Source organism: Nicotiana tomentosiformis, chromosome 1 (genome assembly GCF_000390325.3).
Source record: "Nicotiana tomentosiformis chromosome 1, ASM39032v3, whole genome shotgun sequence".
NCBI lineage: Eukaryota > Viridiplantae > Streptophyta > Magnoliopsida > Solanales > Solanaceae > Nicotiana > Nicotiana tomentosiformis.
Window position 1 is genome coordinate 106,390,083 of NC_090812.1, and position 24,996 is coordinate 106,415,078.

General features: G+C 39.4%; 1 protein-coding gene across 1 annotated transcript; it reads right to left on the reverse strand.

Annotated features, from left to right (window-relative positions):
- Positions 1-23,112: 23,112 nt before the first annotated feature.
- LOC104093804 (photosystem II reaction center W protein, chloroplastic-like) lies at positions 23,113-24,623 on the reverse strand. The gene is made up of 2 exons (XM_009599623.4): positions 24,272-24,623; positions 23,113-23,553 (listed from the first exon to the last, which is right to left on the reverse strand). The coding sequence occupies exons 1-2, from the start codon at positions 24,363-24,365 to the stop codon at positions 23,243-23,245; spliced, it is 405 nt and encodes a 134-aa protein (XP_009597918.1). The 5' UTR covers positions 24,366-24,623; the 3' UTR covers positions 23,113-23,242.
- Positions 24,624-24,996: the final 373 nt, after the last annotated feature.

A 24,996-nucleotide genomic window follows, 5' to 3' on the forward strand; every position in this document is an offset into this window, starting at 1 on the left:
TGTACAGGTTTTTATGTCTGGTAGGTGTCTTGACCTAGCCTCGTCACTACTCTACCGAGGATAGGCTTGATACTTACTGAGTACCGTTGTGGTGTACTCATGCTACGTTTCTGCACATTTTTGTGCAGATCTAGGTACTTTGGATCGAGTTGGTTTTGAGACTGATGTCTGCGCGGCTGGAAACTTCAAGGTATACCTGCTCGACGTTCGCAGGTCCCGAAGTCACCTTCTGTTGTACTTCATTTCCATTGTTTCCTATTATTTCGAAACAATGATGTATTCATTATATATAGTTACTCTTTGAAAGGCTTATGACTTGTACTACCGGTCTTGTGATAATGTAACTAATGTTTGTTCAGCTACGTTGTTTTAGATATTATTTAATGTATTGCAGATAAGATTAGTTAAATTCCATTATTTATCAGCATGTATTAGGTTTACCTAGTCTTAAGGACTAGATGCCATCACGACATCCTACGATGGGAATTGGGGTCATGACAAGTTGGTATCAGAGCTCTAGGTTCATAGGTGCTGCGAGTCATAAGCAGGTTTTGTAGAGTCTTGCGGATCGGTACATAGATATCTGTACTTATCTTCAAGAGGCTACAGAAACTATTAGAAAATTCCACTTCTTTCATTCTTTATCGTGCGACATTGATTCAGCTTGAGCACATATCTTATATTCCTTTGCATCCATTTATGTATGATATCGCGCATTCGATATCATCTATGCGCCAACAGTTCGTGATGCTGCGGGCTAAAAGGGAGCCAAGGATGCTCAACCATTGTCTCAATATGTCATCCCGTCTAAGGATGCAGATGTATTGAGCGATCATCCAATTGTTCACGTGGGGGTGCAGCGGGTTCCGACATCTGGTTGATAAGTACGAGCTTGGGAAGGTTTAATTGGTTAACTAGTCATCGCGATCATGGTAGGGTCACGAGGTGGATGTTGATTTGAGGATAGTTGGTGGTATTAGAGACTATGTGGTTTGTATGTGAATTATACTCAATGAAAGGTACATATTATCATTCAATGCACTTGAGGAGGCGAGTTTGACTGTCACGAGGATGGACATGCGCTTAGTAGATAATTGAGGTATCTTATGATTGGTGTTGTATGAGCTATGAAGATTAGTATTGTGGATCATCAGATGGTGTACCCTATGGTTTTGCGCCAAGTGGGGGAGTCCACTATCGACGATCAGATTATAGGGCCATGTGTTATATCAGTTTTGGCCTGAGAGGTATATATGTCGTATTGAAAGGTTCCCCGAAATTTGTATATTATTAAGAGTTGAGATTTGCATGGGATAATGCTGCGACTTGCGGTATTTCTGTGTCATTAATGAATCTACATTTCAGTATCAAAGTGGTCAGAGAAGAAACTTTAGATTCACAGAAGGTCTCTTCAACATGGGCATCTCAGCTACAACATTTTGGGGCACTTAAGAGGAAATACGATGGTTAATGAGCTTCTGGGCTACGTGGTTCATGCTAGGATTTTTTGTATTGAGCTATGGTTTTGGGATCATTGTGTATCTACAGGGAGGAGTGTTACCCCGAAGAAACATCGAGGAGTATTCCAAGAAATGGGTCTGCATAGCAATGGAAGTAATTGGTCCTTTTTTTAGATAGTAATTCTCTACTGGTGTTTGTGGAAGTGCTTTTGGGTTGAACGGTTTGCTTGATTCGGTTGAGTCAGAGAGATTCGGTCATGATGGCTTAGTTGTGTGCGGGCGGGTCTCGGAGAGTTCTCGATGGTGTCAGCCATTCCTTGAGTCGGCTGTATGCTACGTGCATAAGGAATGTGTTTCACATTACAGTTTTCTCCTAGATGGGTATCAGACGTTAATAAAATGCTGGCATTATTGGATATCGCATGTGAAGAGCGTGCATTTTCGGAAGGCATTTTATGTTTTGGGTTACGGATTTGAGCTAGTGGTACGGTGATTACCGAGGTTTGAGGCTTCTGAGGTCCGGGTTTTGATATGTGGCATGGAAGACCGGTGTGGGTGCTTTCGTAAGATGATGGAGTGTGAGTGATGTATCAGCCATTTGGGTAGCATAGTTGAGATCGAGTTTGGAAATTCTAGTATTCATGAGGTTTCGGGGCTGGATGTCCTCGTAGGCGGACTATTTCTTGATTGCGGATTGTGAAGAAATGTTGAGAATGGGATAACTGATGGCATATATTATGGATAGGTTGCTATGCTTTTTTGGAAGGATATTTACCTGTTTGGGAATGATCGAAATTGGTTTGGGGGCTACTTGGAAGCCCAATGAGAATGTGTATTCTATATCGGATCAGGTTTGGGTACTCTTGTGAAGTTGATATCATGGTTATGTTATCGGGAATAATGGATATTATTTGTGCCCCCGGTCTATGTTATGTGCTCTTCTCTTATGCTATGATGGGCTGTGAGTTTGTATGATTATTCTCACGCATGTTGTAATCCTGTTTAGGCCTTATGGTGATATGGGCAAGATGGCCCTCGTGATGTTGATTTACTCATTGAACCTTAATTGTGCTTTTTTCCCCTCCATGTTGTATTATTTCCATTCATTTTCCCACAGTTATATTTGTGCACTCTATCGTGCTTGATATCAGCATTCATGTGATCAGTGAACCCGAGCACTTTGGCTTGATGGGTATCCCTATGTGGATTGATATATTTTGGATCGGGTTGCACGCCGCAACTAATATTATGTGGGATACCCTTTACCTTGTGTTTATTTGGTGTTTTGTTTTCCCTCTATGGGATGAGTTAATGAAATTGTACTTTTGTTGTTATATCTGTTGTACTTGTTAGATAGTTCTCGTACCTTGCTTTTCTTCTATTTTTGCTGCATATCTGAGTTATTGCTGGTTTGGTATATGGACCGTGTTGTGTGAGAATCCGTGTGGTTTCGGGGTGAGTTATCAGTTGGGCTGCTTGTATTGGCTGAGATGAGGTTTCTAGACCTGAGATTTGCACTATCGTATCGAGATGAGGAGTGTTTGGAAGAGTGATGCTATTTCCGCTTAGAGTTTGGGCAATGGCCCTTGTGGACGGGAGGGCTTCCTGGATTGTTGATTTCACGGGTGGTTATGAGTTTCGGCATGTTTCTTTTATCATGGGAAGTATTGCAGAGTCCCGGAACAAAGTTTTATTTGATATGAAGTGTATTAACGGTACCCAGATTGTTATTGGACGCTATGGTGGTCAGAAGTTATTGCTGCCGTCATTTGAGTTGTGTAGAACATCATGTGATTGTACCCTGGGTTGGTATTATGGCTCGATTCAACTTGTTCAGGCTTATGTAGTGTATTGATGCGAGATTCGAGTCCTATGATGAGTTTCAGATGTTGAGGATTGGGTTTTGTCCTAATGTTATGGACTAAGGATGAAGTGAAATCTTCAGTTAAGTTGCATTTTCAGGCCTACATGGATTGGGGTGATGTGTAATCACCCCCGGATGTATGTATGGTGTGCTTATGCAGTGATTTGATTACTTTGAAACGATTCCTGACACGTTCGAGGACGAACGTATATTTAAGTGGGGGAAGATGTAATGACTCGGCTGGTCGTTTTGAGCAATTGCGTCCGGTTCGGCAGTTTGAGGTCATAAGTTGCTTCACACTGTGTATTATGATTTGAGTCCATGGTCGGCTTTTGTTTTTGAGTTATCCGGAATTGATTTTAAAGGAGGACTCCCACTTGAGAAGCTTGAAGTTAAAAGAGTTGACTATGTTTGACTTTTGAGTATTTGACTTCGGATCAGAATTTTGATGGTTCTGGTAGGTCCGGATGGTGATTTTGGACTCGGGCGAATGCCCGGATTTGCATTTGGATGTTCCTAAAAGGTTTCGATACCATTTGACGGAAGTTGGCAATTTAAAGGTTTAAAATTTTTTCTAATTTTGACCATGGTTTGACTTTGAGGCTATCGGGTTCGGATTTTAATTTCGGGACTTGGAATAGGTGTGTTTTGTTATTTGGAAGTTGCTTGTAAAATTTGGTTTCATTTGGAGTTGATTTGATGTAGTTCGGACATATGGTTGCCATTCTAGAAAGTTCTTCAAGTTCATTGTGATTTTTCATGCACTTTGGCATCCGATTCGTGATTCTAGAGATTATTTTGATCGCGCGAGCGAGTTTGTGTTATGTTTTTAGACTTGTGTAGGTGTTTGGTTTGGAGCCTGGGGGGCTCGAATGAGTTTCAGATTGGTTTTGTAGCATTTAGAGTGCTGGTGCTGGTTTCATCGCAATTGCGATGTTTTTGTCGCAAATGAGACTACTGCATTTGCGAGGTAGTCCTCGCTTTTGAGAACCTGGGCTCCTGGGGAAGGGACTCGCATTTGCGAAGCCTGTAGAGTGCGCATTTGTGAACTCTGTATCGCATTTGCGATGAAGGCCTGGGTTGGGTTTGTGTCACATTTGCGACCAACTGGTCGCTTTTGCGCAAGATCAGTGTGCGCATTTGCGACATTTTTGTCGCATTTGCAAAGTCATCAGAACTGTTCAAGCTTCGCTTTTGCGAGGGTTCGCAATTGCGACATCTGCAGCTTGTTTATAGTTGAGTATTGCGAGACTTAGCTTCATTTTATCATATTTTGAACCCTAGACTTGGTGGTAGGCGATTTTGTGGAGAGATTTTCATACAAAACTATTGGACAAGTGATTCTAATCAATTTTAAATTATATTTCATGATTATATATGTCACGACCCAAAACTAACCCCTATCGTGATGGCGCCTATCGTGGAACTAGGCAAGCCGACTCATTTCCAAAACAAACCGATATTTTCATTTTAAAGATAATTTCAAGGTTATTTAACAAAAAACCTCCATTTAAAGAGTTCCAATTAAAGAAAAATAGAAGTGCAGAAAAGAAAAGCTCGACATCGGGGTGTCACTAGTCATGAGCATATACTATAATATGTCTAACAATATCAAGGCTAACTCAGCCTGAAAAATAGCTAAATACAACTAGAGGAAGATAAGAGGGAGAAGAGCAGGGGCTGCGATCGCCAAACAACTACCTTGCTATCTCTAAGAAAATCTACAACCAGAACACTTAATAACCACTACCGTGTCTAGCTACACCTGAATCTGCACACAAGGTGCAGGGAGTAACGTGAGTACGCCAACTCAGTAAGTAACAACAATAAATAAAGACTGAGCAGTAGTGACGAGCAATAAAGCATATAACGCTCATATCAGGAAATCTCAGTAAAATACCACATGCTTTTAAAAATCAGGATTTGAATCAAATATCTCGTTTAAACCCAGTTCCAGTAAAAATCATTTAAAGACATTTTTCCAATAATTTTTCAAACAAAGGCTCAATGCAAAGGTGATCAAAAATGATGAAATCATAAACAGCCCCTCGGGCAAAACATCACTCATATACAGCCCCTCGGGCAAACCTCACAGTCACTCGTGCCACTCGGGCATACCTCACAATCACTCTTGCCACTCGGGCATACCTCACAATCGCTCATGCCTCCTAGTCACAACACTCGGCACTCGCACTCAGTAGGTACCTGCGCTTACTGGGGGTGTGTACAGACTCCGGAGGGGCTCCTTCAGCCCATGCGCTATAATCTGCACGGACAACTCACGTGCAAAAATAATAAAGTATGCTGCAGGCGGGCATCCCCGATCCACACTCATCCTCACAATTCAGGCCCTCGGCCTCACTCAATCATAAATATGCTGCAGGCGGGCAGCCCCGATCCACACTCATCCTCACAAATCAGGCCCTCGGCCTTACTCAGTCATAAACCTCTCAAGCCTCTCGGGCATTTCAATAAAACAGGGCATTCGACCCAAAACATTTATATGCATCAAAATAGAGTCATAAAATTGAGTTATGCGGTAAACAAGTATAAACATGACTGAGTATAGATTTTCAATCGAAAACAATGAGAGGATGGTAAGAAACAACCTCTAATGGTCCAAACAGCTTTGGCGCAAGGCCCAAACATGGCATTCAACCCAATTTACAGAAACTCTTTCTAAAACATATAAGTATCATATAGTTTCAACAAAATATACAACTTTACAGTTGCTACGGGACGGACCAAGTCACAAATCCCCAACAGTGCACGCCCACACGCCCGTCACCTAGCATGTGCGTCACTTCAAAACAATAGAATGATACAAAATCAGGGATTTCATACCCTCAGGACTAGATTTACAATCGTTACTTACCTCAAACCGGTCAAATCTCTAACCCGCAATGATCTTGCCTCTAGACTCGGCCTCCAAATGCTCCGAATCTATTCACAATTTGTACAATACCATCAATACGCGCTAATGGGATGAATTCCATAAGAAAAACTATAAAATTAGACCAAGACTCGAAATTGGCTCAAACCCGACCCCCGGGCCCACATCTCGAAATCCAACAAAATTTACAAAACTAGAAAGCTCATTCACTCACGAGTCTAACCATACCAAATTCATCAAAATCCGACATCAACTCGACCCTCAAATCTACAAATCTTATTTCCAAATTTCTAAGTTCTAATCTCCGATTTACACCTCAAAATCATGTAATCTAGTCGGATTATTCAATGATAATTCAATATTATGGAGTAGAAATGATCACAAGGGGACTTACCTCAAGTTTTCCTTGAAAATATATCAAAAATTGCCTCTCCTCAAGCTCCAATTTGTCAAAAATGGCAAATGGGACGAAGTCCCTGTTTTTATAATTCTGCCCAGACAACCTCGGTTCTGCCTCGATCTTGGCCTTCGATCTTGGCCTTCGATCGAGGTCCTCGATCCTGGTTCTCGATCCTAGGCCTTCGATCATGTCTTCGACCCGGCCTTCGATCATGGCCCTCGACTCTGGGCTCGATCATGGCTTCGATCGTGGCCCTCAACTCTGGGATCGATCATGACTTCGATCGTGGCCCTCGATCTGGGCTCGAATCTGGCAAAAGAATTTCCAACAGAAGGAAATTGCAGCAGCTGTTGTAGTTCAATTTTTGATCCGTTAACCATCCGAAACTCACCCGAGGCCCTCGGGACCTCAACCAAATATACCAACAAATCCTAAAATATCATAAGAACTTAGTCGAATTCTCAAATCACCTCAAACAATGCTAAAACCATGAATTACGTCCCAATTCAAGCCTAATGAACTTTGAAATTTCTAATTTCTACAAACAACTCCGGAACCTATCAAATCACGTTCGATTGAACTCAAATTTTGCACACAAGTCCTAAATGACATAACAGAGGTATTCCAATTTTTAGAATCGGATTCCGACCCCGATATCGAAAATTCAACCCCCCGGTCAAACTTTTCAAAAATAAAACTTTCGGTATTTCAAGCCTAATTCCTCTACGGACTTCCAAATAATATTCCGGACACGCTCCTAAGCCCAAAATTACCATACAGAGCTATTGGAATAATCAAAATTCAAATCCGAGGTCGTTTACACATAGGTCCATATCCGGTCCACTTTTCTAACTTAAAATTTTCAATTATGAGACTAAGTGTCTCATTTCACTCTGAGTTCCTTCCAGACTCGAACCAACTAACCCGATATAACATAATATAGCTGAATAACACAAAAAAGAAGTAGGAATGGGGAAAACGGGGTTATAACTCTCGAAACGACCGGCCGGATCGTTATATCCTCCCCCTCTTAAACATCCGTTCGTCCTCGAACGGGTCTAGAAACATACCTGGAGTCTAGAATAGGCGTGGATAGCTGCTCTACATCTCCCGCTCGGTTCCCAGGTGGCCTCCTCTACAGGCTGATCTCTCCATTGCACCTTCACTGAAGCTATATCCTTTGACCTCAACCTTCGAACCTGCCGATCTAAAAGAGCCACCGGCTCCACTTCATAAGTCATATCACCCTCCAACTGAACCGTGATGAAATCCACAACATGGGACGGATCTCCAATATACTTTCGGAGCATGGAAACATGAAACACTGGATGCACACTCGACAAGCTGGGTGGCAAGGCAAGCTTATAAGCCACCTCCCCTATTATCTGAAGTACCTCAAAAGACCAAATGAACCGGGGGCTCAACTTGCCCCTCTTCCCAAACCTCATAATACCCTTCACGGGTGATACCTTCAGCAAAAACTTCTCCCCAACCATAAAAGACACATCACGGACCTTCCTATCTGCGTAGCTCTTCTGCCTGGAATGCGCCTTGCGAAGCCGCTCCTGAATCAATTTCACCTTATCTAATGCGTCCTGGACCAAGTATGTACCTAAGAGCCTAGCCTCACCCGGCTCAAACCATCCAACCGGAGATCTACATCTCCTCCCATACAAAGCATCGTACGGAGCCATCTGAATACTCGACTGATAACTGTTGTTATATGTAAACTCCGCGAGTGGAAGAAACTGGTCCCATGAACCCCCAAAGTCAATGACACAAGCACGCAACATGTCCTCTAATATCTGAATAGTGCGCTCGGACTGCCCGTCCGTCTGAGGGTGAAAAACTGTGCTTAACTCAATATGAGTACCCAACTCTCGCTGCACGACCCTCCAAAACTGCGATGTGAACTGAGTACCCCTATCTGAAATGATAAAAACTGGGACACCATGCAGGCGAACGATCTCTCGGATGTAAATTTCATCCAAACGCTCTGAAGAGTAAGTAGTACCAACTGGAATGAAGTGCGCGGATTTGGTCAACCGATCCACAATAACCCAAATAGCGTCAAACTTCCTCGAAGTCCGTGGGAGCCCAACTACAAAGTCCATAGTGATCCGCTCCCACTTCCACTCTGGGATCTCTAATCTCTGAAGCAAGCCACCCGGTCTCTGATGCTCATACTTAACCTACTGACAGTTTAGACACCGAGCCACAAACCTAACTATATCCTTCTTCATCTGCCTCCATCAATAGTGCTGCCTCAAATCCTGGTACATCTTTGCGGCACCCGGATGGAAGGAATACCACGAGCTGTGGGCCTCCTCAAGAATCAACTCTCGAAGCCCATCTACATTAGGCACATATATCCGGCCCTGCATTTTCAGCACCCCATCATCACCAATAGTCACATCCCTAGCATCACCTCTCCGAACCTTGTCCTGAAGAACGAGCAAGTGAGGGTCATCATACTGACGCTCCCTGATACGGTCATAAAGAGAAGACTTGGAGACCACACAAGCCAATACCCGATTAGGCTCCGAAATATCCAATCTGACAAGCTGGCACGCTAAGGTATGAACATCTAATGCCAAATGTCTCTCTGCTGCTGGAAGATATGCTAAACTCCCCAAACTCTCTGCCCGGCGACTCAAAACATCGGCCACCACATTGGCCTTCCCCGGATGGTACATAATAGTGATATCATAGTCGTTAAGAAGCTCCAACCATCTCCGTTGATGCAAATTAAGATCCATCTGCTTTAACAGATACTGCAGACTCCGGTGATCAGTATAAATCTCACAATGAACCCCATACAAATAATGACGCCAAATCTTCAAGGCGTGAATAATGGCTGCTAAATCAAGATCATGGACAGGATAGTTCTTCTCATGGGTCTTCAACTGGCACGAGGCATAGGCAATCACCCTACCTTCCTGCATCAAAACATAACTAATGCCTATCCTCGAGGCATCATAATACACGGTGTAAGAACCTGAAGCTGATGGCAGAACTAACACTGGAGCTGTGGTCAAAGAAGTCTTGAGCTTCTAAAAGCTCTCCTCACATTCATCCGACCACTTGAATGGAGCCCCCTTTTGGGTTAATTTTGTCAAGGGCGATGCAATAGATGAAAATCCCTCCACAAAGCAACGGTAGTAACCCGCTAAACCAAGAAAGCTCCTAATATCTGTGGCTGAGGATGGTCCGAGCCAACTCTGCACCGCCTCTATCTTCTTCGGATCCACCTAAATACCCTCACTGGACACCACGTGCCCTAAGAATGCTACTGAACTGAGCCAGAACTCGCATTTGGAGAACTTTGCATAAAGCTTCACCTCCCTCAATCTCTGTAATACAATCTTTTAATACTGAGTGTGCTCCTCCTGGCTAGGCACAGATGGTGCCTGAGCTGGTGCATCAATAATTGGAACTTGGTCCTGATCTGGGACAACCTGTGGATCTGTAGGTACTGCCCCAATTGTTATACGGGCTGCACCTCTGACCCTACCACGGCCTCTACCGTGGCCTCGGCCTCTCGCGGCCCTGGCTGGTAGTACTGGTAGCTGGCCCTCCTGACCGGTAGCACGAGTCCTCACCATCTGTGAGAGAATGAAATAACAGATGTTTAGTTACTAGAATCAAAAGATTCGCACGACAAGAATTCAAGAATATGGAGTTTCCTAAAGGTTCTGCAGCCTCCTGAAGATAAGTACAGATGTCTCCGTACCGATCCGCAAGACTCTACTAAACCCGCTCATGACTCGTGAGACCTATGTAACCTAGGCTCTGATACCAATCTGTCACGATCCAAAACTAACCCCTGTCGTAATGGCGCCTATCGTGGAACTAGGCAAGCCGACTCATTTCCAAAACAAACCGATATTTTCATTTTTAAAGACAATTTCAAGGTTATTTAACAAAAAATCTCTATTTAAAGAGTTCCAATTAAAGAAAACCAGAAGTGCGAAAAAGAAAAGCCCGACATCGGGGTGTCACTAGTCATGAGCATATACTACAATCTGTCAAACAATATCAAGGCTAACTCAGCCCAGAAAATAGCTAAATACAACTAGAGGAAGATAAGAGGGAGAAGAGCAGGGGCTGCGATCGCCAAACAGCTACCTTGCTATCTCCAAGAAAATCTGCAACCAGAATACTTAGTAACCGCTACCATGTCCAGCTACACCTGAATCTGCACACAAGGTGCAGGGAGTAACATGAGTATGCCAACTCAGTAAGTAACAATAATAAATAAAGATTGAGCAGTAGTGACGAGCAATAAAGCATATAACGCTCATATCAAGAAATCTCAGTAAAATACCACATGCTTTTAAAAATCAGGATTTGAATCAAACATCTTGTTTAAACCCAGTTCCAATAAAAATCATTTAAAGACATTTTTCCAACAATTTTTCAAACAAAGGCTCAATGCAAAGGTGAGAAAAAATGATAAAATCATAAACAACCCCTCGGGCAAAACATCACTCATATACAGCCCCTCGGGCAAACCTCACAGTCACTCGTGCCACTCGGGCATACCTCATAATCACTCTTGCCACTCGGACATACCTCACAATCGCTCATGCCTCCAGTTACTCAGTACTTGGCACTCGGCACTCGCACTCAGTAGGTACCTGCGCTCACTGGGGGGTGTGTACAGACTCCGGAGGGGCTCCTTCGGCCCAAGCGCTATAATCTGCACGGACAACTCACGTGCCAAAATAATAAAGTATGCTGCAGGCGGGCACCCCCGATCCACACTCATACTCACAATTCAGGCCCTCAGCCTCACTCAATCATAAATATGCTGCAGGCGGGCAGCCCCAATCCACACTCATCCTCACAAATCAGGCCCTCGACCTCACTCAGTCATAAACCTCTCAAGCCTCTCGGGCATTTCAATAAAATATGGCATTCGGCCCAAAACATTTATATGCATCAAAATAGAGTCATAAAACTGAGTTATACGGTAAATAAGTATAAACATGACTGAGTATAGATTTTCAATCGAAAATAATGAGAGGATGGTAAGAAATAGCCCTTAAGGGTCCAAACAGCTTTGGCGCAAGGCCCAAACATGGCATTCAGCCCAATTTACAAAAACTCTTTCTAAAACATATAAGTATCATATAGTTTCAACAAAATATATAACTTTACAGTTGCTACGGGATGGACCAAGTCACAAATCCCCAATAGTGCATGCCCACACGCCCGTCACCTAGCATGTGCGTCACTTCAAAACAATAGAATGATACGAAATTCGGGATTTCATACCCTCAGGACTAGATTTACAATCGTTACTTACCTCAAACAGGTCAAATCTCTAACCCGCAATGATCTTGCCTCTGGACTCGGCCTCCAAATGCTCCGAATCTATTCACAATCAGTACAATACCATCAATACGCGCTAATGGGATGAATTCCACAAGAAAAACTACAAAATTAGACCAAAACTCGAAATTGGCTCAAACCCGGCCCCGGGCCCACATCTCGAAATCCGACAAAATTTACAAAACTAGAAAGCTCATTCACTCACAAGTCTAACCATACCAAATTCATCAAAATCCGACATCAACTCAACCCTCAAATCTACAAATCTTATTTCCAAATTTCTAAGTTCCAATCTCCGATTTATACCTCAAAATCATGTAATCTAGTCGGATTATTCGATGATAATTCAATATTATGGAGTAGAAATGATCACAAGGGGGCTTACCTCAAGTTTTCCTTGAAAATATATCAAAAATCGCCTCTCCTCAAGCTCCAATTTGTCAAAAATGGCAAATGGGACGAAGTCCCTATTTTTATAATTCTGCCCAGACAACCTCGGTTCTGCCTCGATCTTGGCCTTCGATCTTGGCCTTCAATTGAGGTCCTCGATCCTGGCCCTCGATCCTAGGCCTTTGATCGTGGCCCTCGACTCTGGGCTCGATCATGGCTTCGATCGTGGTCCTCGACTCTGGGCTTGATCATGACTTCGATCATGGCCCTTGACCCTGGGTTTGATCTGGGATCGATTTCTGGGCTCGAATCTGGCAGAAGAATTTCCAACAGAAGGAAATTGCAGCAGCTATTGTAGTTCAATTTTTGATCCGTTAACCATCCGAAACTCACCCGAGGCCCTCGGGACCTCAACCAAATATACCAACAAGTCCTAAAACATCATACGAACTTAGTCGAATCCTCAAATCACCTCAAACAATGCTAAAGCCATGAATTACGCCCCAATTCAAGCCTAATGAACTTTAAAATTTCTAATTTCTACAAACAACTCCGGAACCTATCAAATCACGTCCAATTGACCTCAAATTTTGCACACAAGTCCTAAATGACATAACAGAGGTATTTCAATTTTTAGAATCGGATTCCGAGCCCGATATCGAAAATTCAACCCCCTGGTCAAACTTCTCAAAAATAAAACTTTCGGCATTTCAAGCCTAATTCCTCTACGGACTTCCAAATAATATTCCGGACACGCTCCTAAGACCAAAATCATCATACAGAGCTATTGTAATCATCAAAATTCAAATCGGAGGTCGTTTACACATTGGTCCATATCGTGTCTACTTTTCTAACTTAAAATTTTCAATTATGAGACTAAGTGTCTCATTTCACTCCGAGTTCCTTCCGGACTCGAACCAACTAACCCGATATAACATAATATAGCTGAATAATACAAAAAAGAAGTATAAATGGGGAAAAAGGGGTTATAACTCTCGAAACGACCGGCCGGGTCGTTACAATATATTAGATTTAACATCAAATTCATGGGAATTTAAGGGAAAAATTTGGAGATTTTTTCAAAGTTTTGAAAAATAAAAATTTGGGATTTGATAGTCAAATTGGACTCAGATTTGGAAACTAAATACATATATGGACTCGCGGGGCTATGTATAGTCAAAACTTACCCTTGGACCCGGTTTTGACCGGACGGGTTCGAGGTTGACATTTGTTGACCTTTTAGAAATTGTATAAAGATCATAACTTTGTTAATTGAAATTGTTTTCTCTTCCATTGTTTGATGAATTTAAGTCTTCTTTGGATAGATTGAGCCGAGCATAGGTGAATTTGTAAAGGAAAAAGCTAATTTGAGTACCGAAATGAGGTAAGTATCTTGTCTAACTTTGTATGAGAGAAACTACCCCTTAGGATTCGGGTTAATTGTGCTATTTGTGTTATGTGAAAGCCGTGTACGCAAGGTGACGAGTGGGTACCCGGGCTATATGTGGTATTTGACCGGTGTAGGTTATCTAGACTCTTTCCATGACTTTAATTGAATTGTCATGACGTGTTATATCTCCCATTGTTAATCTACTCTTACGTGCTTTTTTTGACGTTGTTAGCACTTATTGTACCTCTTACTTGTTATTTTGACATTATATGCTTTAGTTGAAGTTATTGCCTTTCTTATTGTCTTGTGACCTCTTAATTGTTGAGTCCCTTCCATGACTCCGTGTTTATCTGCCACTTTCCTTAATTGTTGTACTTGCACACCTTAGTTGTCATGTGCTTCACTTGTCCTATTGCTTTTGTAATACTCGTTGCATTCCTTAATTGTTTTAAAAGGCGTTTCTGGGGCGAGCCCCGAGGCGAGACGTACCAAAAATGCCCCGGGGCGATGGTGTGGGGCAAAAGTCTCAAGAGGCATACGCCCCGCAATTTGGGGCGTACGCTCGGGCGTTCGGGGCGTACACCCGGGCGTTCGGGGAGTACACCCGGGCGTTCGGGGTGCGTTTTTTCAGTAAGGACTAAGGAGTAAGCCCCAGAGACCTTTTCAAATTAAAATAAAATTTGTTGAATTAGTCCTTCATATAATACCCAAATTCTCAAAAGTCAGTTTGGTAATTACTCAAAAGGTTTAAAAAGGAACTCAAAAGTATTAAATTTAAAAGTAAAGACCTTTTTTTTTATTGATTTAAGCCCTAATTCATGATTTTTTCAATTTTTTATCTTGTCCGCTAGTCTGCTAATATCTCCCAAAAGCAACAAATATTTAATTTTTTTTACAAATATAAAGAAAATTACATTTTTCTTCATAGCAGCAAATTCAAAGTTCAAATTGCAGGTTAATCATCCTTTTTGTTCCTCCATATAGAAAACTTTATTGTTTTGGACTCAAATTACTTGTGCTTATAAGTAACGTATAATAGATTATTTTGATTAGTTTTTTGTGGGGATGGAGCACACATATATATAGTTTTCTTCAATTTTTATGCAATTTTACCTGTTTATAAATATTAACTGTCATTATATTATTTTATAAAATATTAAAAATTAAATACCTATGGGGCTCACGCCCCGCTGAGGTATATGTAAAACATCCCGCCTTATGCCCACGCCTTTTAAAACACTGTTGATTATTATGTGGTTCCTTTATTGCCTTGTACTTATACCCTTTGATGGTAGAAAATCTTATAAATTGAGTTATTGAATTGTTGCTGTTGATTTAAGTTGTTTGTGGATCAGATTGCACGCGGCAATAATTGTGATATGGTAGAATAAGGGAGGATTTGATATTGATATGATGGGATCGGGTTGCGAACCGCAACAGATTATATATGTGATATTTATGGTGGAATAAGGAAGGATTATAATATTGATAATTGATAATACTGTGGGATCGGGTTGCGCGCCGTAACGGATTTTATATGTGATTCTTGATATTGACATGGTGAAATTAGGGAGGATTGTGTATGTACGGCGGGATCGAATTGTGCGCCGCAACAGATTGTGTGTATTGTACTTGTCATTGTGGTTATGTTTTGTGTGAGTCGTGCATCCTGCGTGAACCGTTGTATTACTTCAATGTATCAAATCTGTGCTCCCGTGGGTACTTGGTGAATTGATTTTCAAGATGAATTTACTATGCGGAGTTACTATCTCATACCTTGTTGAGTTGTTGATAACATAACAGTTTTAAATGAAAGAATTTGGAGCATGCTTTCCTTATGTGACTCTTAAGTTAAAAATCATCATTTCATTTGGTACTTTACTATTCTTAATAGTTGTCATATTTTACTTTAATTGATTTCTCAACTTAAACTTCTTACTCAGTCTGATGTCTGTACTTTACTTAAAAATCGTTATTATGTTTTAATTCAACAAATTCTATATTTAATTCAGTAGCTTATCCGATGCTTTATTTTATTTTATTCAAAAAATGTTATTTCCTTCACCCAAATAATTTCTAAAATAAACTCATTTTCTCATTGATTTCCTATTTTATTCAAAACTGTTATTATGCTTTATTGTATATAAATAGGTCCCTCGAACATTTCTATTAGCATTTGACACGGATATTATGTACGTGGTAGTACATGGATTTTGCCGTGCGAAAGTGATTTGGAAAATGTGGGCACAAAGTTCCATATGTGTGAGGTTTGGAAGTTGTGACTTATGATTTGAGATTTTGAGGAGTGGTACTTTGGGTAATTCTTGTTCTAGTTCATGCATTAGGAATGATTTAATTGATTGAGTTGTCATCGGTTTCCCTTACTTGAATTCATTCATATTTCATTTGTACCCCGACTAGGTTGTTGCTTAATTACTTGGTTGTATCTCTTTGCCATTCGTGCTCCCACTATTTTCACTGTTGATTGTAATATGCGATACTTCTGCTATTGGCCTTACATTGATGTTCTTTCCTTGGTTAGCTTTATGTTATATCCTGCGCAGGTTTTCATGTCTGGTAGGTATCTTGACCTGGCCTCGTCACTACTCTACCGAGGATAGGCTTGATACTTACTGGGTACCGTTGTGGTGTACTCGTGCTATATTTTTGCACATTTTTGTGCAGATCCAGGTACTTTAGATCGAGTTGGTTTTGAGACTGATGTCTGCGCTGCTGGAGACTTCAAGGTATACCTGCTCGACGTTCGCAGGTCCCGAAGTCACCTTATGTTGAATTCCATTGTTTTCTATTATTTCGGATCAGTTATGTATTCATTATATATAGTTACTATTAGAAAGGCTTATGACTTATACTACCGCTCTTGGGGTTATCTAACTGACGTTTGTTCAGCTACGTTGTTTTAGGTATTATTTAATGTATTGCAAATAAGATTTGTTAAATTTCATTATTTATCAGCATATGTTAGGCTTGCCTAGTCTTAAGGACTAGATGCCATCACGACATCCTACGGTGGGAATTGGGGTCGTGATAGGTGATTCCTAAACGTGTCACGTAGATACACTATTTGATATACCCCATATCAAACTGAAAAATCAGTAAAAAGCGTTAACGCATTATCCTTAGTAATGAACATTGTCTCATCACGAGAATGGATCAAAATTTTATTTGACAATGTTGAACCGTCACTAACGACTTTGTTTGATCTCGCTGAACCTAGATCTTGGGATCTCCAGTCTTCTAAGTAGAGTTACCGCCACAATGACTTGTCCTCGGCCATAGTTCCATTTCCCTCGATGATCTTTCAAATACCTCTCTAATTAGGCCTTTTTAAATAGATCCGACACCTCAGCACTTGACTTCATATAGTCAATTATGATAATTCTCCTTGAGAGTAGTTGTCTAACAATTTTATGCCTTCGGCGTATATGACGAGATTTTCCGTTACACATTATGCTCCTAGCCCTTTCCATTTCCGCTTGACTATCATAATGTATGCCTATATGTGTCAACAATTTGGGCCAAAATGGAATATTTTTAAGAAATTCTGGAGCCATTCTGTTTATTCACCGATATTGTCTAAGGCTATAAACTCAGCCTCCATTGTACAACGTGCAATGCACGTTTATTTGGATAATTTTCAAGACACCACACCTCCAACGCATGTAAAAATATATCCACTTGTGGATTTATAAACAGTTAAATCGGTAATCTAATTTGCATCAGTATACATTACCGCGGGATATTTATTATAGTGCACATCATAATTTTGAGTATATTTCAAATATCTCAAGACTCATTTCATTGTCATGACAGTTCAATGTGAACTTCCTTATGTTGTAGACTAATACGTCTAGACTTTCTATTGTATATCAGATTATTGACTACACTTAATGTAGCAATATTATATTAAAACAACAGCTGGAATAATTGGCATCAGTTGTAGTCACAACCTTTTAATATATAACACATTTCGCAACCACTCCGCCATTTACTAGCATTTGTATGCTATTTATTCATATATTTATATGATATGCAAATTATAGCACCTTCATTCATGAAATAAATCAAACTTGGATTTTGGTCATGTTCATTGGTTGGTTCACCTCATTATAGACCAACGTATTAATACATTTGGCCATGTCTATACAATAACATATAGACGCATCTTTTCATGAAAAGTCACAACCTTCTAAGTGACACTCTTTCATAAAAGAACTAAACAAGAAAGAACACAACCTTTCTAGAAAGGCACGTGAAAAACTTTGGAATTGGTTGTTTCATCACTAGTCATCATTAAGATTAAACAAGTAATGAATTCACCGACTACCATATCAATATCCACTAAGAATTTGTAAGGTCCAAAAAATCTTATCGTCTAGTTCTTCTGAATAATGTAGACATTACGTCTAACGTTGGCTTTTGTCATGCATAAGCGAAACGCCCCCGCATTTCAAATGTTTGTCAGGAACCACAAACTCTTCAGGTTGTTTCATGTAAATTTTTTCCTCCAAATCTTCATTTAAGAAAGATGTTTTCACATCTATTTGATTGATTTCAAGAGCATATATCGTGACTAATGCTATTAATATCCGAATAGATATAATCCTCATTACCGGCAAGTATGTGTCAAAGTAATCAAGACTTTCTTGTCGTCTAAACTATTTGATAATTAATCTTGTCTTATATTTGTCAATAGTACTATTAACTTTTATTTTTCTTTTGAAAATCCACTTAGAACCCAAAGGTTTATTTTCTGGAGGAAGATCAACCAATTCTCAAGTATGATTACATATTATGGATTCTATCTTACTATTGACTGCTTCTTTCCGAGGAAGACATAACTTCTTTAAAAGTTCGAAGCTCATTTTCCAACAAGAATGTCAGAAAATCTGGTCCAAAGAAAGTAGTTGTCCTTTGACGTTTACTACGTCTTGGATTTTCCTCATTAAACGTACTTTTCTTTATCTCATTCCGAGGTCGCTTAGATTTTTTACTAGATTAATCACATTCTTTTTTATATGGATAAATATTCTCAAAGAATTCAGCATTATCTGATTCGATTATCGTATCAATATGAATGTCGGGATTTTCTGATTTATGAACCAGAAAACGATATGCCTTACTATTTATTGCATATCCTATAAAAATACAATCAATGATTTTTGGTCCGATCTTTATCATTTTGGGTTTAGGTACTTATACTTTAGCTAAGCACCCCCACACATTAAAATATTTTAAGTTGGCCTTTCTTTCTTTTCATTTTTCATATGGAATGGATTGCGTTTTACTACGGGGAACTCGATTTAGTATTCGGTTAGATGCAAGAATATCTCCCCCCCCTCCCCCCCACAAGTTTTGTGATAAACTAGAACTTATCAACAAGGCATTCATCTTCTCCACCCTTATTACTTTGTAGATCCAAGCATATGAACTGTTATTTGTGTCACGACAGAGTCAGAATTAATAAATGATAAAGTTTTTAATCTTCAAACCGATCTAACACAATCAAAATTAATAAACGGCAAAATTTTTAATCTTCAAACCGAGTAATATCTGACACAATCAAATTTAATAATCGGTGAAGTTTTTAATCTTCACACCGTGTTATAAATTGGAGTAGAAAATCACTAAGATTCTAGTCTTTCAAAAAGAGTAGAAAGTCACTTAGACTTTAATCTCCCACAAATGAGTAGAAAGTCACACAGACTTTAATCTCAACGAACTAGTAGGAGATTACGTGGATTTTAATCTCGAAGCAGGAGTAGAAAATTACGAAGATTTTAGTCTCCTATATGTGAGTAGAAAATCGCGAGGATTTTAACTCCAAATAGGGGTAGAAAACCACAAGTATTTTGGTTTTCTTTTCAAATGGCCAACTACACCAATGTAACCCCAACCATTTCAACAGTTTGATATATGATTGTTATCAAACTAACACATGTATATTAATATTAATACATATAAACTTTTCATCTACATGATCTCAAAATAATTTTCAAGCATCAATGTAAGCCTAATACATACTTACAACCTTGAAAATATTTTTTTCACATAATTTTAAGTATGCTACCAAAGTTATAACTCCGAGTAATGGCCTGTCACAATAAATTCTCTGCCAGATTTTGATGCCTTTCCTTATATATATATATATATATATATTAGGAATTTTCTAAGCTTCCTGGGGTGTTGTATTTATTTTCAAAAGATAGGAGGGGATGTGAGCCTTACCTCCAAGGATTATAACACATTGATATACATCCAACAGAAGTTGTTACAAAGTTGTTATATTAGTTTGCGCCTCTGTTAAAGTACAAGACATTTACTACTTAGCTAACAAAAAAATTTGCTTTGTCATACTTAAGCCTAACAGTAGGCATCTGGTGTTTGTCAAGCACAAAAGAACCTTTAGTTACTTTTGGGAGTTGTTGGAAAGAAAGGTATACTTTGGCTTCAGAGTTAGTAGTCGCCAATTTTGCTAGAGAATCTGCTACTTCATTTGTCTCCCTGAAGCAATGCACAGGGCTAATATTAGCCTGGTTCATTATATGTGAAGTATCCTTTATGATCTTCTTCAACCTATAGTTGTTGGTATCACCCTCCTTGAGCATATTCACCACCAGCATTGAGTCCAATTTAATTGTGAAGTCTGAGAACCCATTTTGTACACACCAATTAATGCCAAACATAGCATCTTGAGCCTCTGCCATGTTATTGCTGCTGCATTTTGAAGGAATTGAGAAGGCCACAATGAGATCTCCTTGTTCGTTTCTCACTACTCCTCCCAATCCCGCTTTTCCATTACCATGAATAAAGCTTCCATCGGTGTTTACTTTAATGGCTCCCTGTTTAGGTTTATTCCTGCAAAGTGAGATAGCCTTAGGAATAGGTTGAAGTGTCATCATGTTGTCACAAAAGTTGATCCAAGGCAATGTTAGCTTGCATTTTGGGAAAGCTCTATTGATTGCAGCTTGAGTATTCCAGTAAATCTGTTGCTTCATCTTGTAGTAGTTAAACCTCTTTTTATCACCATATTTGCAAGAACATCTGCTCTTCCATGTCTCCCAACATATTACACGACTCTGTTGTATTGCCCGAGACTGTTTTGAAATCACTTGCCCGTTATGGAATTCTCTACTGATGTGTCTCTTATGTTTTCCCCGACTTGAACAGGGTCAATGCCTGAAATATCAATATTGTCGCGGTCTAATTCAATTCCTACTGGACAGGAACTGCTTGTGAAGACTTTCAGCCAACTAGAACTCCAGTTCCAAGTCGGCTTCATACACAAACATCGCACAGAGTATATCTCCAGCAAGTGCGTACAAGATTCTTTGAGAATCAAATCAAGAGGAACATATACGTTTGTATGTTAAATCGAGTCATGAAAATAGAACCCGGATTTGTTGCCGCTTTCTTCTTGAATTTCTGTTTGTATCATCGGATCAAAACAAATTCACCGGAGAAATGAAAAACATGTTGGAAAATCATGAAGCTATGCCACGGCCATGACTTCCATTTAAAATTCCATTGGCTTGATCACACCACTTGATGGCGCTCATGCTTAGCAAAACTAACACTAGTTGACTTCTAATTGCAAGAAACTTTTATTAATTCCTTCCACGATAGAACGGAATAACATTCTGTGATAGCGGCACTACAAATCATAGAACTTCAGCGAACTCAACAAACAGGGCAAATCACATTTGACACTTATGTTTATTTGGAAAATAATGCAACAATGTAAAAAGAGGGGAGACGTTTTCAGATTTTTTATGGATGAAAAATGAGGCCAAGCCTTTAAATTTACAGATAATGAAAGGGTGTGATGAAGAGGTGCAATCCAAGAGGTGCCTCTTCCATTTCCCATTCACACACTATAAAGAAAAACCCAACAATTTGTTTGAAGAATTGTCGCGCTTCAATGAGATGGTACCTGCTAGTAAATCGTCCATGGAGTTGCCCGAGAGAATGGAGGTCGATGGAGAATGTATGATTGATGGTTGTGTGATTTGTGCTGACAAACTAGGGGAAGGGAGGGAGATTTTGTGTATGCCTTGCACACATATGTTTCATGGCGATTGCATTACGCAATGGTTAGAGAATGCTCACTGTTGTCCTATTTGCTGTTGTGAGATGCCAACTGATGAATTAGACTCCTCCTAGCTTAGCTACCTTCATTTGTTGGATCGTCTTCAAATAGTTGTGGGGACGTGCTCACATCTGATTAGCTAATAGTTAATCAAGGCGGTGATCAGAAGCTGATCCGAGAGGATGATCAGCCACACTGGAACTGAGACACGTCTAGACTCCTACGAGAGGCAGCAATAGGGAATTTTCCGCAATGGGCTGGACATGTACAATAGTTGATTTGAACTATTTGAAATTTCCAAGCTCACTCTTTGATGCTTTTTTACATTGATATTTTATGTTATAAATTCATTATTCTTGTTACAAAATTACAAACTCTTCTAATTGATGTAAAGACCTTATTATGCTAAAATTATTTTGGGCCTAAAAGTCCCCTGCATTGGCATGAACCTGCCCAACAATATCTGTCAATATTTGGTAGCACAAGTCATTTCTTCGAGTTTTATAGTAAGTATAATTGAAACACCACTCGAGAATTTCAAGTCAATGGATTTCCAGAAAATATTACAGTATCAGCCAAGACTTTCAGCACCAAAATTAATCATACAAGAGAAGCAGAAAACTTAATTGTCAATTCATTATTCATTATCTGTTCTATTGTTTGCAAATCGTTAGTAAGTGTTATTGATGTAGCTGATTGGTTTTGTAGTTGTAATGTAAGTATTTCGAAACAAAATTAACAAACTGATCCAAAGCATTTATTTTGTCGATTGAAGATGAAAATATTGAATTGCATTGAATATCTGATTAGGCTTAAATTGACAAGAAATCTTTGCTAACATTCATTCGCGAATCATGTACGTAGGAAAGGCTAATGCATAGAAACCAGACGAATATATTTTTATCAGAATTTGATGACTACAACTTTACTCTTGCGAAGAAGAACAAACGAAAAGGAAAGACAAATTGAATTATCATGCAGTAATGAGAAAGAAAGCCTAAAATTTTGTGGACAATAAAGAATTGAAGTTGTTGATTATCAGTACATAAAAGTCTATCTAGTCTTAGGCACAGATGTTTTGCCAAAATTATTGCATTTTCTCTATAAAAGGGTCTAAATGCATTACCAAGTTTGCTAGAAATCAACAAGTTTACTCCCAAGACCGGATACTTTCACAACTTCTCCTTTCCTTGCTTCCCTATTCTTCTCGAATATTATATATTTTGTCTAAATAGCAAGTAAAAGCCTTAAGTAAAGAGGAAAAAAAGGAAAGGAAAATAGAAGACTTCAATTGAAGAGTTGCAGATACAACATCAATAAGAAGACACTAATTAAGTTGATTATATCACATAATACACAAAAATTAAAAGGTGCATAATAAAGTGGTAATAATAAAGCTTAAAGAGACAATCCAGACTCTTCATCATCATCAAGGCCAGAAGTGTAGACAGTGTAAAGAGACCAAACCAAACCAAAGACAGCAAAAAGGATCCAACCAAGAAGGTTGTTGCTGAGACCAAAGGGAAGGCCTGTTCCTTCTGTGCTCATTCTCTCATCAACAAGAGCCATTGCTGCTGGGCTTGACATGCTTGCTGCTACTGCTGCTGCCATCATTGATGCTGCTCCCATTCCCAACTTTGATGTTTCCCCCTCTCCCTTCACCTCCATTGAACATCTCACCTTTCCAACCTTGCTCATGGATGGCAATCCTGAATAACAAGCAGAGACGGATTCAATACTTAAACTTAATTAATAGGTGCGAAGGACATTTTATTGTTTTTTCACTTAACCTATTATACTTTTGTTATTATGGGTTCAAAAATAATACTCCCTCCGTTCCAATTTATGTGAAACTGTTTGACTTGGCACGGAGTTTAAGAAAAAATAAAAGACTTTTGTAATTGGTGGTCCTAAACAAGTCAAAAAGGGGCTCAGAGTATTTGTGTGGTTATAATAGATTCTCATTAAGGGTAGAATTGTAAGTTTAAGTAAAATTATTTCCAAATTTAGAAAATGGTCATTCTTTTTGGAACGGACCAAAAGGGAAATAGGTTCACGTAAACTGGAACAGAGGGAGTATTTCTTTAAAAAAAATTATGATTTTTCACACATCTAGGAATGAATCAACGAATTTTCTTTTAGTAATCGCATTAAGCATGCTGTCACCTTTGTAAGTTTGAGAATTGCGCCGAAGCAATGCTATGTTTTATGCATATTTTACTATAGCTTTTGGTAACACTATCTTATGTATGGCTTACATTAAACACATCTATAATTACAAAATATTAGGAAATTTAGAAAGAATATGAATCAATATTTACAAATACTTAACCATTTTTACATCAAGTGAAATATTATATACTACTATCATTTGAAGAACTGAAGGTATATTTCAAGTGATTTGTGAAGAATATAAAATGAACATACCAAAAAGAGATGAGGGGCGGGATACAGATCCATTTTGCACGAGGGCGGCACGTGCCACTGAAGAGGTTGTAGTGCAAGCACTGATGGTGGCCATTTCTATATCAATCTGAGAGAATGATCAGAACTCTGAGGACACACTCTTGAGTAATATGAAAGCTTATCAGTTTACTTTATTCACACAAAAATTGAGAGGAAATACACAAATTTAATCTCCACTTGAAAACACAAAAGCCAACCACCCAACATGGATTATTTGGATTGCTCCTTATCTGTTGTGAGCCAATTATATTCAGCCATGTGTCATATCATCTAATACCGACCACTATTTGTTAATGGAGTGGACCAACGAGCCAGACGTACGCAATCAAAACAGATATACCACCTATATATCTGTATCAGTCGTTTTTCATTTGATAGAGAGGAAAGATAATTTACATTGTCGTTTATAGAAGAAATACTAAACATATTCCTAATCTCTCACGTTCACTGCCCAGTGGATGCAATTAGACTTTTTGATCAACAGCAACTACTTCACAATCACAAATTTACTAGAGACAATAATCTTCCATATTCGTTTAATTAATTTGTTTTTTTTTAAAAGTAGACTTAGCTTTATGATCGTTGGCACCGTTAAAAAGTTTAACGAAAAATTATTTTTTTAGTTTCCCTTAGTATTAAAGAAAAAAATCACTTCTTCACTGCAAGCTAAAAGACCTATTCGCATT

Coding starts and splice junctions, on each gene's coding strand:
- LOC104093804 (XM_009599623.4), bottom strand. CDS start 24,365: ATGGCCACCATCAGTGCTTGCACTACAACCTCTTCAGTGGCACGTGCC. Junction 23,554..24,271: donor CCGCCCCTCATCTCTTTTTG/GTATGTTCATTT, acceptor CTTGTTATTCAG/GATTGCCATCCATGAGCAAG.